Source organism: Heterocephalus glaber, unplaced genomic scaffold (genome assembly GCF_053883595.1).
Source record: "Heterocephalus glaber isolate CG9 unplaced genomic scaffold, H.glaber_assembly_v1.0 deba00001442, whole genome shotgun sequence".
Classification (NCBI taxonomy): domain Eukaryota; kingdom Metazoa; phylum Chordata; class Mammalia; order Rodentia; family Bathyergidae; genus Heterocephalus; species Heterocephalus glaber.
Window position 1 is genome coordinate 5,088,437 of NW_028258296.1, and position 17,480 is coordinate 5,105,916.

The 17,480-nt window shown below is 50.5% G+C and overlaps 1 protein-coding gene across 5 annotated transcripts in view; it reads right to left on the reverse strand.

The window, feature by feature from the left end:
* The window catches only part of Slc35d1 (solute carrier family 35 member D1), a 47,961-nt gene extending 31,523 nt beyond the window's left edge, over nucleotides 1-16,438 (reverse strand). For all 5 annotated transcript variants that reach the window (XM_087212891.1, XM_087212890.1, XM_004841492.4 and 2 more), the window contains exons 1-9: nucleotides 16,019-16,438; nucleotides 15,272-15,305; nucleotides 15,103-15,189; nucleotides 14,399-14,466; nucleotides 12,584-12,655; nucleotides 11,808-11,876; nucleotides 9,603-9,705; nucleotides 7,089-7,181; nucleotides 378-445 (exon numbers count right to left, since the gene is read on the reverse strand). In XM_087212891.1, coding sequence (XP_087069017.1) covers nucleotides 378-445; nucleotides 7,089-7,181; nucleotides 9,603-9,705; nucleotides 11,808-11,876; nucleotides 12,584-12,655; nucleotides 14,399-14,466; nucleotides 15,103-15,189; nucleotides 15,272-15,305; nucleotides 16,019-16,221 — 797 coding nt within the window. In that variant the 5' untranslated portion in view covers nucleotides 16,222-16,438. The remainder of the gene's footprint in view (nucleotides 1-377; nucleotides 446-7,088; nucleotides 7,182-9,602; nucleotides 9,706-11,807; nucleotides 11,877-12,583; nucleotides 12,656-14,398; nucleotides 14,467-15,102; nucleotides 15,190-15,271; nucleotides 15,306-16,018) is intronic.
* Nucleotides 16,439-17,480: the final 1,042 nt, after the last annotated feature.

Genomic DNA, 17,480 nt, shown 5'->3' on the forward strand with positions numbered 1-17,480 from the left:
AGGCCAAGCGGCCCCACACGCAAATGCCACCACTGCCACCCCACTAACTCCCTTAAGCTTTGATCCCACTGTCTCACAAGGAGCAACAGCACGTGTCAAATGGCCACTAGAGAAAGCAACATTAGCACAGCTGAAACACAATGCTGCTTATCACACAGCAGGTTCCGGGATAAACATCGGTTTTCTTCTCCTTTCTAAGCAGGGCTTGGGATCAGGGCAGCAGTCCTGAGGCCATACCAGGGGCTCGGAGCCACCTTGGAAGCGGAGGCGTGCTCATCCCAAGCTGGAGACTCCCACTTGGGAGACTGAGAAATGGCAACAAATCTCCCCAGCCACTTCCCCAGAGAACGCATCTGCCGCAGGCAGCGGGGGCTCACCCCATCACGCAGGAGAGGGCGAACTGCAGAAGAAAGAGGGTGTCGGCCCAGCCTTCAAACTCCAGCGCCTGGAACACACAAGAAAACATCAGGCATGAGACAGGCCCTCGACCTCAGCCATCTCAGTCGTGAACGGAGACGCTCTTGTGAACGCGCCCCAACATGTTTGCATGCATGCACGCACACATGCACAGGGGCAAATATCCGCGTGTTTCCCTCCACGGACAGAGCACTGCTGAGCAGTTCCCAAGTGTGGGCTGCAGCCAATGAGCACTTTCACATGGCTCCTCCTTCCCAAGACATGACATGGGCAGCGTCTGGACCTCTCCCTACTGGTGCAAAGAAATCGCTCTTTCCTGGAAAGCATAACGCATCTGGCTACACACACCTGGCCTCTCCCAGATGGCTGATATCGCCCACGCACACATGCCACAGGCTTTCTGGGAGTAACAACACATGGGGGGAGGGGTCGGGTACAGCGTGGTTACAAAAGCCCACTTTAACACAGCTGATTCAAAATGCAAGTCTTCTGCTGCTGGTATTGTTTGTTTGTCTGTTTTAAACCAAAATGAAAGAGCAATGAGAGGGCGCACGGCTCGGTCACTCTCGTCCGAGAGGGTGGTCTCTCTCTTGAGCGGACCCCTTTGCAGTCCAAGCATGACAAGCACGAGTGAGAAACGCTCCCCTCTCGCCCCGCCAGCCTGTCCAGCTCCACTCCCACTGCTCCCTGTACACCCGAGCTCTGGGCTGCGGCAATGCCTGCTCCTCCTGCTTCACAGACAGAGGTACCTCTCCACCTGCCCAGCTGCCCTCAGCTAAACGCAGCCTCCTTCGTGCCCAGCATGTGTTCCTGGGCTCTCGTCTCTACTGTCCCACAAGACATCCATCCCAGTGCCCAGCTCCACGCTCAGCAGACAGGGGACCCGCAGTCTGTGCACGGCTTTCTTGCTGAGGTAGAATATCTAGAAGGGAACACCCACCAATGTAAAGTGTACGATGCGCTGAGCTCCAACAGTCGTAGTCAGGAAACCACTATTCCACCGGGATAAGGACATCTCCATGCCCACCCCTGGCCTGGCCCAGTGGCCTCTGTCCCTTTGCTCAGTCCTTGGAAAGCATGCGCCGTGCGTGTGCTCTACCCAAACTCGGGTGCACCAGGCCTCGCTTGTTTTTGCCAACTGTCCCATCTCACAGACACAGGACAACCTGTTTATTCCCCAGCCACCAGACTTCCGTTTGGGGTGCTTCCACACTTGGCCACTGGGAACAGAGCTGCGGAGAACCGTGGGTGGAAGACCGTGGCCCCCTCTTTATCATCTTGGGTGCAGATCCAGAACACAGGCTCGCTAGTTCTCCTGGGTCCATTTACTTGCCAAGAAACCGCCTGAGTGGAGGCATGGAGGAAAGGTAGCCAGTGCTGAGCAGGACCCACGGCCCGGCTCCCAGGGCGGTCACGGAGCTCACTGATGGAGCCGGGGGCTGGGACCCCACTGAGACAGGGGAGGGGAACCCAGGTCTCTTGGCCGCAGCTCCGGAGGCCCCGTGGGAGGAAGAGGGGACAGTGTGAGGGCAGGGCCTCGCACTGCACTCCCCAAGTGGCTTGGGCACACCATCACACAGGACGCCAAGAGCGGCCAGCCAGACAACCCAGAGCCAAGGCAGACAGACCGCGCAGGACCAGAACCAACCGACCGACCCACTTGTTTTACACAGGACGCTGAGGACCAGAACACAGAGATCTGGCCCAGTGAGGAAGAAACACTGCAGGGTCTCCAGGCCACCATGCTCCACAGGCTGACCCGGAGCAGAAGAAACCCCGAGGAGAGCTAGGGCCGGCCGTGTCTCCTCAGGGCTGAGTCAGCAGCAGTGGTGAGAGACACCAGGGCAGATGCCTGGCAACACGTTGCCTGGCAGCACATTCCCTGCGGCTTGGGACACAAGGAGCACATTGTGCAGCTGTGGTACCCACAGAGCAGCCTTGTGAGCCCACAGCAGGGCTCCGTCTCCACCCCGGAGGAGGAGGAGGAGGGGGACACACCTTGCTCCCTCACTCCTCTGCTCTGAAGCAGCCTCTGCTCTGTGGCGGCTGCAGCCCCAGCCCCAGCCCCAGCCCCAGCCCCAGCCCCAGCCCCAGCCCCAGCCCCACAGCCTGGGGCTCCGCCTGGACCTGCTCCAACCTATGGCGCCTGCGCCTGTGAATCAGGGGCCTTTGGGGACACCGGGCCAACTGCTGTCTTACAGAGGAACTTATTCCTTAAGAATGCTTGAGAAGGGCCGGGGATTTAGCTCAGTGGTTCTGCCGCCTGCCTTGCAAGCGCAAGGATCTGAGTTCGATCTCCGGTACCAAAAAAAAAAGAATGCTTGAGAAGAGACATGATTTAAAACTAAGCACTAAATACATTGGTTCTTTGGCTCCTGATAAACCCAACATTTTGCAAGCTTGAATAAACTTCATGCACACACACACGCGTGGTGTCCAGATGCTTTGCCAAGGCCCGTCCTAGTGCTGGCTGGGAAGAACTGTGCAGCTGGAGCCTGCCCAGTAGGCGGGAGGTGATTTATTTTCCACTCTCGGCCCCTGGCTCTGGAGGAAGGGCTGCCAGCCCCTCACAGCGGCCTCCAGCCAGCAGGGCTCCCACATCAGCACGTGAGCCGTCTGTGGCTCTGAAAAGGGAGCAGACCGGTCTGTCCCAGCACCCAGGTGCCCTTGACTCAGGGTTCATCACAGGTGCTAAGCATTTACAGAAATGCTATTCTTCACTTTACAGAGTCTAATTTCAAATGCCTTCATATGGTTCTACACTAGAAACCACACAGAGACAGCAGCTAGAGAGGCCCTCCGTTCCAACGCCCCTTACCCTGCTCCTACGCATACACAGCAAACCGAAGCTCCTTGGCCATTTCATGTGTACTCTTCCAGTTTCTTCAGTGAATACATGAATAAAATCCGTGAGTGTATCTGATGTTTTTACGTTACCTACAGACAGCCCATGTGGTGCTCATGCTTTGCTTCTGCACTTGACCGTTTACCTTGACAACCTCGCCTTGCACATAGGTGGGACCCTGGCGCCTGGCCGGGAAGCTGGAGACCTCGGGACGATCAGGGCGTCCTGGACCCTGATGCTCACTCTCGCTCACTTCCACCTCAAATGCATGCTGAAATGCATGCTGTTGTTCTATTTTTCATTTTTTGTGGAGGGGTATGTAGCCCAGGCTGGATCCTCCTGTCTAAGCCTCCTGGGTGCTGGGCTTGCAGGCCTCACGTGCCCTCTGGTTCTCCTCCCTTGGCCTTTCCTGGTGGTTACATCTTCCAGAATCGTAGCTCCCCTCCGACTCAGAACCTGCTCCATCTACACAGGCCTGCTACCCCTCCAGTCAAGAAAGCGGTCCCCAGTCCCCTTGGTGGGCCTTCGCTGAAAGAGCCCCGTCCGCAGCAGCAGCTCCCCACCATTCTCCTGCTCCCAAACAATCTCCGTGCAGGCTACGCCGCCCACTGGAATCCCAGCACCATTAGAGAAGGGCCTTCTTTTTCAAAAAAATGCACCCACAGACAGACACACACACACACACACACACACGTAGGAGGCAGAGTGCACCTGCAGGAGACAGGTGCTGACGGTGAGCCCGCCTACCAGGAAAGCTCTGACCTGTGATGTTGCCACACACCCTGCTTGCATGCCAACCCTCGAGACTAGGCTCCCTACAAACCAGGAGCACTGTGGGGCTGCAGCGCTCCTGGAAGGAACAAACTCCCAGGAGCCTCCGGGACAGCACGGGTCACCGGGCTTCCACCAAGCAAACCGCCCAACACACGGTCCACGGACCTCAGTCCCAAGCCAGTCAATGCTACTGGCTACGTCTGGTAGACAAGGAAGCCAGACCCACTGCACCGAAGGGCACAGCAAAGACCCATGCTGGGCCCATGTGGGTCTCTCGCGAGCCCGAATCCTCCCTAGCAGCGTGCACTTTGGGCTGGGTCCCACCCGCCTCAGGGCTGGGCCAGGGTCTCCCGGTGTGGCCCGGGCTTACGAGAAGGGACACAGAGCTCGCTCCGCACAGTGAGGGGCACAGAGTCACTGATCAGAGTGAAACTGAGGCATGGCGGCTCCCTCAGGCACAGTCCGATTTGGATCTCTCACCCGCCAAAGCTCAACTTAATTCCTCACCTACCAAAACAACGCTCTTATTCACTCCATGTTTTGTCTGTAGACAAATCTCCATGAAACAGTCTCCCCTCAACCCCACTGAAAAGGCAGAATTGACCTAATTTCACTTTTCACCTCCAGTGGCCCCAGAACCCTCTTCCACAGACCCGTGAAGGCTGCTGGTCTTAGCTGGCTGGTGTCAATGGTAAGACCACCACCCAACTCCTCTTTCTCACCACGTGAGTCACGTGCTGAGTTACAGTGAGACACACAATAACCCCAACTCTGTGATAATGTTCAGAGGGAGACCACGTTAAGGAGCAATCTGCTAAGAAAAAGAGGCCAGGCATAGTGGCACACGCCTGGGATTCCAGCACTGGGGAGGCTGAGGCAGGAGGATTGCTGCGAGTTCCAGGCCAACCTAGACTGCATAGCAAGATCCTGTCTCAAGAAACAAAAAGAAAAAAACAAAAAGGGCAGACCATTGTAAGAAAGCCAGCTGTCCATTTGTACCCAATAAATGTTCACTAAGAACCACAGTAATTAGTAATTAAGAGAACAAACAAACATTTATGTGGAAACCAAATACTGATGAGATGTGACACACAATGCGTCAGCGTCTATAATTATTTTATCGTCCCAAGTTGAAAACATTTTGATGAACTAACATTCTTCAAAATCATTATTCTTCTAAAATAAACCTTTCTTGGCCTTTGCCTGGCACTTTCACTGGAAAAACAAAAAGCCTACTCAAAGTCCCGTCTTCTGCCTAAAAACAGAAGAAAGGCAGAGTAAGAAGAAAATCTCAATCTAATCCCCATGCAAGTGGCAAAGTAACTGTTCACACTGCAGAGATGTTCTCAGCTGTACTGCAGCCTTTCAAACTGGGGGGAGTCAGGAAACTTGGAAACATGCACAGATCGTGCTGTGACTTCTGTACACATTGTCATCGCTGTGGAATGAAGAAATCTCAAGTGGCTGCAAGTTACTGGTCAAAATTTCAGCTCAATAAAGGGAATTTTTATTAATTCCTTGGCAGCTCTCAGAATACCTAACCACAGTGGCTCTTCCAACTTCCCGTGTGCAGACAGGCCTGGCACGGGAGCGCTACTTAACCACACTTCTGCCAGGAGGCAGGGCAAAGGTGCTCCAGCCAGAGCCTGCGAGGAGGAGGAAGAACACGGGGGAGACCAGGCCTCTGCAGCAGGGCCAGGGTTTAAACCCCAACTCTGGGATCCATCAACACTGTGACTCCAGCCAAGTTATTTAGTCTCTCTGAACCTCCACTTCGGCCACAGGCAAAGTTCTGAGGGCTATTACGAAGACTGCGTGATAATACATATATAAAGCCACCTGCCCAAGACATGGACTCAATAAACATGACTTTCTCATCCATTTTCTTCCCAGCCACAGAATACACAGTGCTCCTGGTTAGAGCAATGGCCCTCACCCCTGCCCAGCCCATTTTCAGGCCTGCTGGAACCCTGGGCACAACCCATTCCTGCGCAGCCACATGTCTCCAAGGGGATCTGTGCTTTAAACACGAGGGCTAGGTGGGGGAAAAGCTTCCCAAGTTGCCAGAATCCTGCCTCTGTTTCAAGAACAACTTTGCCAGGTCAACTGCTTCCACAAATCTTTTATTTCAGCTCCCACTGAATTATGAGGATCATCACTGTCATGCCAATAAATGAGCAACATACTTATATGAAAGAGCCACTAGCCAGGGGATTTAGAAGGAATCCTGGGAGAAAAATCCACTGTAGAATCCTGGTTTCCAAAATTTCATGAATTCTAACAATATGGTTATTTATTTTTCTCCAATGAACATGGGCTTATTTTAGAGAAAAATTCTTTCGATTTATTTTGTCATTCTATCCTGGATTTATTTAATCAAATATCTGCAGAAAATTGGTTTTAAAAAAGAGAAAGAAAACTGATAAACTACTTTATCAATTGTTATTTATATGCTCAAAGAACTACAGAGTACTAAGTATCTCAAAGAAAAAAATCAAATTGAGATTTTTTTTTTTAAGTTTTTTTGAGACAGTCTTGCTGGGTAGTTGAGACTGGCCTTGAACTCACTAGTAGCCCGGGTTGACCTCAAACTCAGGGCAATCCTCCTGCCTCAGCCTCCCCAGTACTAGGATTACAGGTGTGCACCGCCACACCCAGCTCCCAAATTGGGATTTAAACCAGGATAACAGCTCCCAGAAAAACACAGAATTCTCATGGTGCCTATCATTTTGTTTAGGGTTTAAACAATTTTACTATTTCAGGAGTTTTTGTTTCTCAAAGATAGTTTGCTATTATTCCTATTTTCCTGTCCAGCAGAAATGTAAAAATTTCCTTCCTTTACTCTGGCAAGTAAGAAAAGGAAACAAGTGTGCACAATCTTGATGCTGGCAGAGCTATGTAAGCTGCATCAGCCCCCACAGCACGTACCAAGAAGAGGGTGGTGGGCCGTCAGCAAGCCAGACAAGGGGCTCGGTTTGCACTCACTCATCCACACATTTCCTGTCAACACACCCACTAGGTTCCAGTCACAAGCAGTCACTAGAAGTCCTACCTTTTGTGCATCTCCCGTGAAATACGCGATGGCCAGCGTGGGCAGAATCATGAACAGCGCGTTGTAATAGAGCAGGCCATACTTTCCCAGCTCCTGCAATGGTAAATAACCCAGTCTTTCATCTGGTCCCAGCGGGCGGGTCTCACAGGCATGCAGACTTCCACCCAAGTCACGCACGTCAATCATTCGGTGTGTTTTTTGGAAGTTAAAAATGTTTTAAGGGCAAGAGCTGCATGCAAGTCTGAGAGAATGCTCAGCCATATGGATTGTGACTCAGGCTCACAGGATGGAGAGTACAAGCAGCCCTGAAATGAACAGTGATAAAACTTCGGATCTATTAAAAGGATCTCCGGTAGCAGCACTGCCTCAGGGATAAACCAGTTCGGCAGCAAGATACAAGTCATGAGGGCCTAAACAACCCTTGAGCACGGGTGCCAGGGTGCTGGACAGGAGGCAGAGGGTGTGCACACAGACCTGTCAGTCGCGCCACTGCACGGTGTCGAGCACATAAATGCCAAAACTGCCATACTTTAACTATTCTGAATGTTCTTCTCCCTGACTTCTTAAACAAGGCACTGACTGAAAAACGCTCGAAGGTGGCGTCACTGACAGGGCTGCATCACACTCTCCTGCAGTGTCGCCCTCCGTGCTGCTCAGCAGCCTGCATCACCTTCTTCTCAGTACTTCTGCCTCTCAGTTTCCTGTTTCTCTTAGACTGCTGGCCAGCCTCCACCTCTAAACAAATTCCCTCTGGTTTGTTGCTTGTAACCCATGAACTAGGAAAGGAAGGTCAAAACCTGAAAAGTAAGCCAGGCGTGGTGGCGCACACCTGAAATCCCAGCACTTGGGAGGCTGAGGCAGGAAGATCACCTTGAGTCAAGGCCAACCTGAACAACATACTGAGTTCAAGGCCAGTCTGGAATAGCAGTGTCTTGGTCTCAAAAACCCGAAACAAACAAACAAACAAAAAGCTTAAAAGCTCTAATACAAGTAACTCACAAGGTTTTTCTAAGTGAAGAACCAAAAGGGCTCTCTCTAGGAGTAAAATACTCTGAAACTCTGCTCATTTTTTTTTTTTAATTCTAGGATGGATTCTAGACTCTGCTGTCCAAAATAATAGCCTCTAGCCACATGTAGCCATTAAAAAATAATCCATTCCTCCGCTATACCAGTCACTCCGCAAGTGCTTAACAGCCATGTGTCTAGGGGCTATGGGCGATGGACAGCAGAGATAAATACGATTTCCATCACCACAGAAACTGCTACTGGACAGTAGTACTTCAGACAGCTACAGCTGATAGTTATGTTATCATTACTATCTATTTTCCAGGGGCCAGGGATGTAGCTCAGTGGTTCCACCACCTGCCTCACAAGTGCAAGGACCCGAGTTCGATCCCTGGTACCAAAAAAAAAAAAAAAGAGTTGACTATCAGTTGACTATTTTTCAAAGCAGCACATAGGCTAAGGAACAAAACAGAGTAGGACCAAATCTCTAACTGCTTTCTTTTATTTAAAAAAGAGAGGGCTTGGGGCTCAGCGGCACCACACCAGCCTGGCAAGTGAAAGGTCATGAGTTTGATACCCACTACCGGGGAAAAAAAAAAGTTCACTAAAATGAAATCATCACAGGATCATCAAGGCAAGTAAACAGAGGCCAAACATAAAAGTTGTATTCAAAGAAAGTGTGAGAAACAAATCAACACTCCCCTAGTTTTTCAAGGATATTCAAATAAATGCTCTACTCCTGGGACAGCTGAACAATCTCCACTTGTTTTCTGGAGGCAACGCCCTGGCCTAGATGACACCAGCCAGACCCTACTCCCTGTGCAGCAGGGCGTCTGTGTCTGTCCATCACCCGAGGCCCAGGGAGGGCCTCAAGGGCAGAAATGCTGCACAGAGCGGAAGAGGCAGGCCACGCTACCAGGACATGGAGCCCAGACAAAGTGAGATAAAGCCAGACAGTTACAGGCTTCAGTGAGGAGCGGCTCATGAAACCTATGGTGACATCTGAGATGAGTATCTCCTGTGTGCTCAGATCTAGCACACCCCCTTCCACAGCCACCCCGGGTATGGGAAGCTCAGCCCCACACAGCGCTCTGTTCGGTAAAGTAACTCCGACATGGCTCAAAGCCTCAGCTTTCTGCCGGTCTAGCTGGATCTAGAGAGAAAGTTTGATGTGTGTATTTGGAAAGCATGTGGTAACAAACAAAAAATATCTTGAAAAGCCTTTGGGTTAGGCTGAGCGTGGTGCCGCGCGCCTGTAACCCAGCACTCTGGCAGGCTGAGGCAGAAGGACTGCAAGTTCAAGCCCCACTGGGCAACTTAGTAACTTAGCGAGACCTTGTCTCAAAATGAAAACAAAGACAACGCTGGGGATGGCCTTGGGTTCAATATCTAGTACTATGTATCTATTCATCAATTGCTGTGTTTCTATATCCCACACTTCCCCAATGAACTGACACAGTTTCCAACACCAGCAAACATCTCATAAAAAAGCTTTAGACTGCTACCTACTTTTGAGTCTAATTTTTGTTTTACATATGCACCATTTGCTGCCGTCAGGACATCATTTATCAGAATAAAAACATATCCTTCCAGATCAAATGCCAGGTCCGAGCTGCAAAACATAAACAATACATTAAGAACAACTTACACTTAAAGATCATGCATTTCATTTTCAGTAACTTCAAACTACGCTATTTGCAAGAACATATTCTTCTCTGGGTACATGAACATAAGGCATTTACCAACCACGAGTATTTCTTCAACCCTGGTCACAGTGGTAACTTCACACTCAGGCACAGATTCTTTAGAAATGAGAAGCACTGAGGCTGAAGCACCAGTACAATGCTCTGGATGCAGTCAGGTAACAAGCAACCGACTCACCACCACAGCCCATCTGCGAGGCAGGCACAGGCACCGATTCCACAGGTAAGAAAAGCAAAAGGATGAAGCTGTCAGACCCTCACTTCCCAAAGGCTCACACAAAAGACAGGACTGCCTTGCACAGGTGGTGCACAAGGGCAGGATTTCTGAAGCAAGGACCTTGGTTAATCATGAGATCCAGCCACAGCAGTGTCTAAACACCAGTGCTGCAGTAGAAACTAACAGCTAACTGCCTGCTGAATTTGTGGAGCTTAACTAGTGAGACTGGGGAAACAGAAAACTTCTGCTACTTAGCAGGGAGACAGGCACAAGAAAAGAAGTCAGGACATCTAACGTGACACAGGAAATCTGAGCAGAGCTGGCCTTCAGCACTCGCTGGCACCCTAGCCGGAGCGGCCAGATACTATGCACTGGGGGCTGAACACGAAACGGAGCGGACAGCGCGATTTCAGATGGGGAGTCTGACAGCCCTCACCGCCTCAGACCCTCTCTCCCACCTTCTCTCCAGCCAAGGTTCCAAGTGGATGAGGCTGGGCTCGGCAGCAGCCCTCCTGAGCTTTCTGTAGGCCAGGCTCATCCTGAGGAGACCCTGCTGCTCGGCACATTCTGATCCCACTTCCAGGCCAGTAGGCACTTCAAACCGAAGGCAAGGAAGGACCAGACTGTTCCCGAGCACAGGGAGGGGCACCACCCAGGTGCGTACAGAACTGCATTCCAGTAACCAATGCTCCTGCTCTTTGTTGTGTGTGTGGTGGTTTTTTGTTTTTCTGTTTTTTGGTATGAAATTTCACTTACAGATTTTAAGGTAAACCAGAATTTGACTTCTACACCCCCTCTATGGCACAGGGACAGGATGAAAGCACAGGAGCCAGGCCAAGAAGCACCCTGAACCCCCAGACGGAACACTGCTCGGACTGCGGTCCCCGCACACCCACAGCTGCACACCCTGGGCTTAGTACATGTGAGGCAGCTTCCGGGAGCTACTGGGAGTTTCTGAGTCTTCAGGCACACACGGACACCCACTTCCTTTCCAAGGAACTGTGCATGTCCAGGTGCAGTGTGACAATTCTACACCTGAACGCAAGTGTAATGATCAAATCAGGCCAACCGGCATGTCCGCTCCTTAAACAGCATCATTGCCTTGTGCTTTCTCCATGTGTTTTTAAACAGTAACTGAAGAAAAGTGGGAAAAGCATTAGAAGCCTAACCGCATATCCAGGTTATGATATTTCTATCTTAAGTGAGGCCCAATAAAGCAATGCTATCATTATTCATTAGCCCACCCGGCGAATGGCTCATCATTCACCTCACCTCACGAAGGGCAGATGCTGTTTAACAGCACACAGGGGAAAGGAAAGCCACACGGCTTATAAAATTTAAGTTCCAAAGTCAGACACAGACTCAAGTCCCAGCTCCCCTCTGACCAGCCCTGCGACCCCAGCATGTTACACAACCTACGTTTTAGTTTCCTCAACTATAGAATAAGAAAATTATAGCCATATCTCCCAGAGGTGTAGTAAAGAATACATAAATGACATGTGCTCAGTGCTAAACATATTGTGTGGCACATGGTATAGCCTCAGTACTAAGAATACAGTAACAAATCCTACATTGCAGGAATTAAACTTTTACAAATCCTCAATATCAGGATTATTTTCTTAGCCTTAATCTTAAAACAGCCAAAAAGATTTTACCTTTTATAGTCTTTTGAACACATTTCAAAGATAAGAATCTTATTTAGGCTACAAAGAATTATTCTTATTGATAACTGATCATTTATTATTAATAATTCTTGATTATTTCTAATGTGCTATTTATAGGCCCATATCTTACCTGGCAGCTACAAAGGCGCCAATAATCATTGCAAATACAGTCATTTTAATTCCCCAAGAAAAAGTCTTCCTACAAAACAAAATAATTAAAGATCTATACATGTGACTTTAGTTATTCATATACTCATTTTACAACAGGTTTAAAAAAGTGGTATTTTTTTCTTCAAAAAAGACATAGACAATCATATTTTAAACATTTCCAAGAAACTAGATATTTTTTCAAAAACCCTTGATGAAGTTAAAAACTCATTCTATTACACAAATAATCATTTTCACTTTTTTCTTCCTACTAATTATTATTAGTGAGTTAGAAGGGGTTTTTTTTGTTGTTGTTGTTGTTTTTGGTACCGGGGATCAAACTCGGGTCCTTGCGCTTGTGTAGCAGGTGGCGGAACCACTGAGCTAAATCCCTGGCCCCGAGTTAGAAGTTTTATACATCGGAGTTTCTTTAAGTACAAAAAGAGCACACATCTGCAGCACAAGCAGCCACGGCAGGACAAGGACACTACTTACACCCCACATCTCCGGCCCAACCAGGCCGGCTTCCCTGGGGCAGCGACAGACCTCGGCCTCTAGGAAGGACTCTCCTGTCAGACAGGCTTCCAGCTGGGTCACCCTGCTCCTCCTGCCCACCAGGGATCCCCTCAGTGGGGAAGGAAGGCTGCCCCATCTCCTCACAGGGTGAAGCGGAAGCGAGACACGTAACGTCACGTGTCACCACCCGCTTCACGGTGCCTCCAGTTGTTAAAGAGCAGATATGTTAGAAACAGAGCTCACTTGAGTAAAACTCCTTCTGCAAGCATGGTGAACAGGATGGAGAACCTTCTTAGAACTGTGAACATCGGCAAGCTGCAAAAATAAAGATAATCAGGGGAAATAAAGCTTAACAGTTTATTTTTTTAAAACAAAGATTTCCCAAATTGATAGTTAAAATAATGTTAATCTCCTTCTCCCATTATGGAAATTCTATGCTGATTAACTGGGATTAAATTAAACACTTCTCTCTAGAATTAATTCTTGCTTTTCTTTTTTTTGGTACCGGGTATCCAACGCAGGACCTTGTGAGGCACACATGGTGCCACTGAGCTAAACCCCCAGCTCTAGAAACAATTCTCATTTAAAAACCTTTAGAAAGTTGCTTTAAGAAAATTACTAAAATTGAGAAAGATTATATTAACTATAAAATGGTAGTGATCCTGCATCTATTATCACAGAATAGTAACACCCTTCTAACTTCACTCTGCTAACTATACAAACACACTGACTGAAACTGCGTTCGTCTGTGAGAGAAAATGGCTATTTGTCCTTCTTCACCAGACTGACTTCTCTTTCTACTCCCCAGACCACTCAGAAAACATCTATGAAAGCCTTTCCCCCTGAACCACTCCTCAACTGTCCTTCAGTGGCAGTCTTCTACATTCCCAGAGCACTTTGCTGGTACTAATCAAACATCCAGCCTCTCACAATCCAGTTATTTCTAAACATATCTCATTCCAAAGTGCCTTCCACTTAGCTGGCAATCAAAGGTAGCGTATGGGGCCAGGGATTTGGCTCAGTGGTTCTGGCACCTGCTTCACAAGCGCAAGGTTCTGAGTTCGATCCCCGGTACCAAAAAAAGAAAAGGTAGGGTGTGGGTAGGTGCTTGGGTGGATGGAGGGAGGGAGGGGTATGGGTGGATGGATGACAATGGGTAAAAACAAGCAAACTTTACAAGCAGCACCCTGAGCAGCCCTGAATTTCTTTCCAGGTGGGAGATGAGATGGCCAAAGATGACCCACCCATGATACATGTGACTTCCTTGGGACTCTCCCCAGAGAAAGCCTTGGACACTCAGCTTCTTGGTTTAGAAAAGCAGGAAATGGAAAATGCTCTGCCTCTGATCCACAGGGATCTCCTATTCTGTTTCACCCTCACCCAATCCACCGGGGTTTCAGCTCCTGGGGGAAAGGGGAAGCCACGGTTTCTGTTGAAATGTGTCCCTCTGCACATGGTCAGAGTATCACACACACCCAGGGCTTTCCAACAGGTGGAGAAGCCCGAGCAGGGTAGTGAGAGGGCAGAGACAGCGCTGCCAGGGCAGAGCTGAGGCCTCTTACCAAGCGCAAGCCCAGAGAAAGCACCAGGGAGACACTGGTGCTGCTTCCTGGTGATCACAGCTCCTTTGTATGAAAAGAAAACCTGGACATTCTCATGTCTGTCCTATGAGTCCATGGGGGGGGGGGGGATTTGCCTAAACTACAGCATTTATGACTCAACTAAAGAATGGAAATCTCAGAAGCCGATCCTCTCTCTCACCATTGCAGGGATGGTAAAATAATGAAAATCTCTTATCACAGCATTGTACAACATTTTAAGACTTTTCACATCAAAGTGAGGGGGGTAAAACAAACCAAAAAACTAGTTTCTCTTCAAAAGAAGAGCTTAACCTAAAACCTGTGGGGCAACCTTCATTATTCAGTGTTTAACAGAAGTTTTCTGGTCATTTTGTTTTTTCCAGAATCAGTAACAATGCATTCATATTTAACATTTATTAAAGTACAACTCTAAAAATACATTATATTAACCTCATTAGTAAAATAAAGTTATCCATACTTCAGTCTCTTTGTGCTGAACAGTCCCGTGATTTGGTTCCCAAAATATAGGAGAGGTAGTGGAAACGTCTAGAAAATTTAAAAAGGGATAGCAAAACTCAATAATAAAAAGAGCTTCAACAAGGTCCTTGCAAACAGCAACAGTTTCGTTTACATAATCAAATTCTCTCCATTTGAAACATAAGATTAGTTCTCATAAGCAATTCTGACCCCCATGAAGCACCCCAACAACACAACTCTCCTTTGATGCAGCAGAGAGGGAAGAGGGAAGGGAAGGAAAGAAACAGAAATAGGAATATGATCAACTGACAAGGGACAGAAACAGTCATTGCTTTAAAATGGGATCGTGCAGCAGCCTGGCTGTCCGCAGGGAGAGGGTGGACGTCAGCAGAAGCAGGAGCGGCCTTTACCGTCCTGGGGTCAGCAGAGGCAGGCAGAAGAGCAGTAATCAAAGAGTAATGAGTGTGGGATAACTGGCATGGAAAAAACTCGCTTGTATTCCCAGCAAGTATGCATAAATTAAAATAGAAGAAGATTCCTGGGGATTTTTATTTGCTGAATTTTAGAGAGCTGGATCAGTCCGCGCCAAGCGCTGGAGGCTAGGGGATGTCAGGGCTGCAGTTTTTAAACATGCAAGGCAGCAATAAAGTCACTAGTGACCCTGTTCCACGAGACAAACCGGGGCTTTTCCCCTTTCCCTCTTACCTTCCGAGGTATATTTCTGTCCAAGTCAGGGAACTTGACCACTCTCAGCGCCTTGCCCACCCAGAGCACCGCCACGGTGGCCAGCATCTGCGGACAGAGAACACAGGGCCTCTGTGCTGTGCCACCGAGGCCAAGGACGCCGTGCGGTACGCGGCTGGCGCCCACTCACCTGGCCAAGGCCCACACACAGAGAGGAGGGAAATCTGGGGAGAGAAGGGCGGAGAGAGGGCAGTCAGAACACCGGAACGCGCGGCCCTGAGAATTCAAGGCACACATCCGCAGCCCGGCTAACACTTTTTGCCTTCAGTTTTGGGGTGGAACCCTGGCCCTTCGCACTGACCTGCAGCCCTGGCCCTGCTGTTTGAGGCAGGATCCCGCTAGGTCGCTAAATTGCCTGGGCTAGGCCCAAACTCGCGGTCCTCCTGCCTCAGCCTCCCGGAGTGCTGGATGACAGGCGTGCCCGGCATGCCTGCTTTGGGGACACCCAGAGACGGGGTCTGCCCGCCTGCAGCAGGCTCCTCGGGGACACGAAGACACCGCTATAACGATTCCACACTGCCCACCGCTACCAAAATAAATACGGAAACTCTCGAAATCCCTTTTCCCGGGCTGGGTGACCGCAGCCTGCGGCCCCGGGCACGAGGCGCGCGTCCCGGCCAACGCGCCGCCCTCGCGCAGGGGGCCCGAAAGTCACCGGGCACAGCGGCCCCGCCGGGACGGATGTTCGGGTGCACCGCGCCGGCCGGACCCGCGCCGCGGCCCCGCCGGGAAGGGTGTTCAGGTGCACTGCGCCGGCCGGACCCCGCGCCCCCCGCCGCCCGATCCGCCGCCCCCGAGGTCCCCCGGCTCCGCCCGCTCGACCCCGCCGCCCTCGGCGACCAAAGTCCGGGCGCCCGCCCGGCCCGCCGCGGCCTACCTGTAGCTGCTGAGCACGTTCTTGTTGACCACCACGATGAGGAAGGAGCTCACGCCGTAGAAGCCGGCGGCCAGCAGCCTGAGCAGCACGGTCAGCGGCTCGGCCGGCGCCATGCCCAGCGCCTCCGCATGTCTGCGCGCCGCGGGGCCGGCGGGGGCTTCGCGAGGCGCCCGGGCCTGCTGACGTCTGCGAACTTCCGCCATGGCGGGCCGGGCCGGGCCCGGACGGGGCCGGGACGGAACGGGGACGGGACGGGGACGGGACAGGGCCGGGGCTCCCAGCTGGGACCGCGCCGCCGCGCCGAGCTCTGCCGGCTCCCGCAGCCGCTGTCCGCGCCGCCCAGAAGGACGCGGTCACATCCCGGACTTTGCCCCGGCCGCGGGGCGGGGAACGCGGCCGCTGGGGAGTGACGCCCGGGCGGGGACGCCGGCCGCACTGCGCCTGCGCGGGACTCGCGGGAGCCCCTGGCCTCGAGGCGCGATCTGTGGACCGGGCCCGCAGACCCTCCTGCCTCTGCTTCAGCGGGGCTAGGAAGGGGCCGAAATACGGGGCGTGTGTAGATTTTTAAAGTGCATTACAGTAAAAATCACATTGCCATGGGCCCCCTCAAAATCGTCCCCCTCCCTTGCAGCACACTGATCCCATCGACCTGGCCACTTTCTGAATAGCTCTGGAGTTGTTTCCCCAGTGTCTTTAGTTGCACAGCCTGGGTGTCGTGAACTGATTCAAAATGTTTACCCAAAGGATAAATAAGTTAAAGAGCAAAATGAAAGACAATAGGAAACAGGGAGGTAGATCTTTGCAACAGGGAAGGGGACAAAAAGGAAGAAAAGGTGTGTTATGGACATGCACCCACTCCCCACAGTGAGTGGAGTCATGTGGTGCAAACATGTACTACTAATAGAAGAAACAAGTTTCTTTCCTGGTCATCCTGACTGGAGAAGAGCCAGAAGTGTCACGGTGCCAGGTCCCGTGACTAAGGTGGACAAGGACACAGCGTCGTGTTTTTGGCAGGAAATGCTGTAAACTTTTGGTCCACGAGGTGTGATGGTGAAATACAGTTAGTGTTTACATTTTTTAAATGTATTGTAGTAAAAGACGTGGCCAAGAATGATGGGATAAGCTTGCAGGGTTGAGTATTTTGAGCAGAATTGGTGACAGTGTGCCTTTCACTGTAATTCCTTTTTAACATGTCAACATTCACCATGCTTTCCATCGCCGCTGTCACGTTCTGTCTGGACTCATCTTGGCTCTGGACTCTTTTTGTCCCTCTTGCAGAAGCCAGAGCACTTATTATCAGAAGTGACTCAACAGAAAACACTCAACAAACATTTTATTCTGTGGTGCCTCAGCTTGCTCATACTTTCTGAACCTAGAAGACCCCATACAGTACTTTCTCTTCAGATCAAGGAGGAAATTTTTAAGAAAACTGTTGACATATCAAAAAAAAAGTGGCCAGATA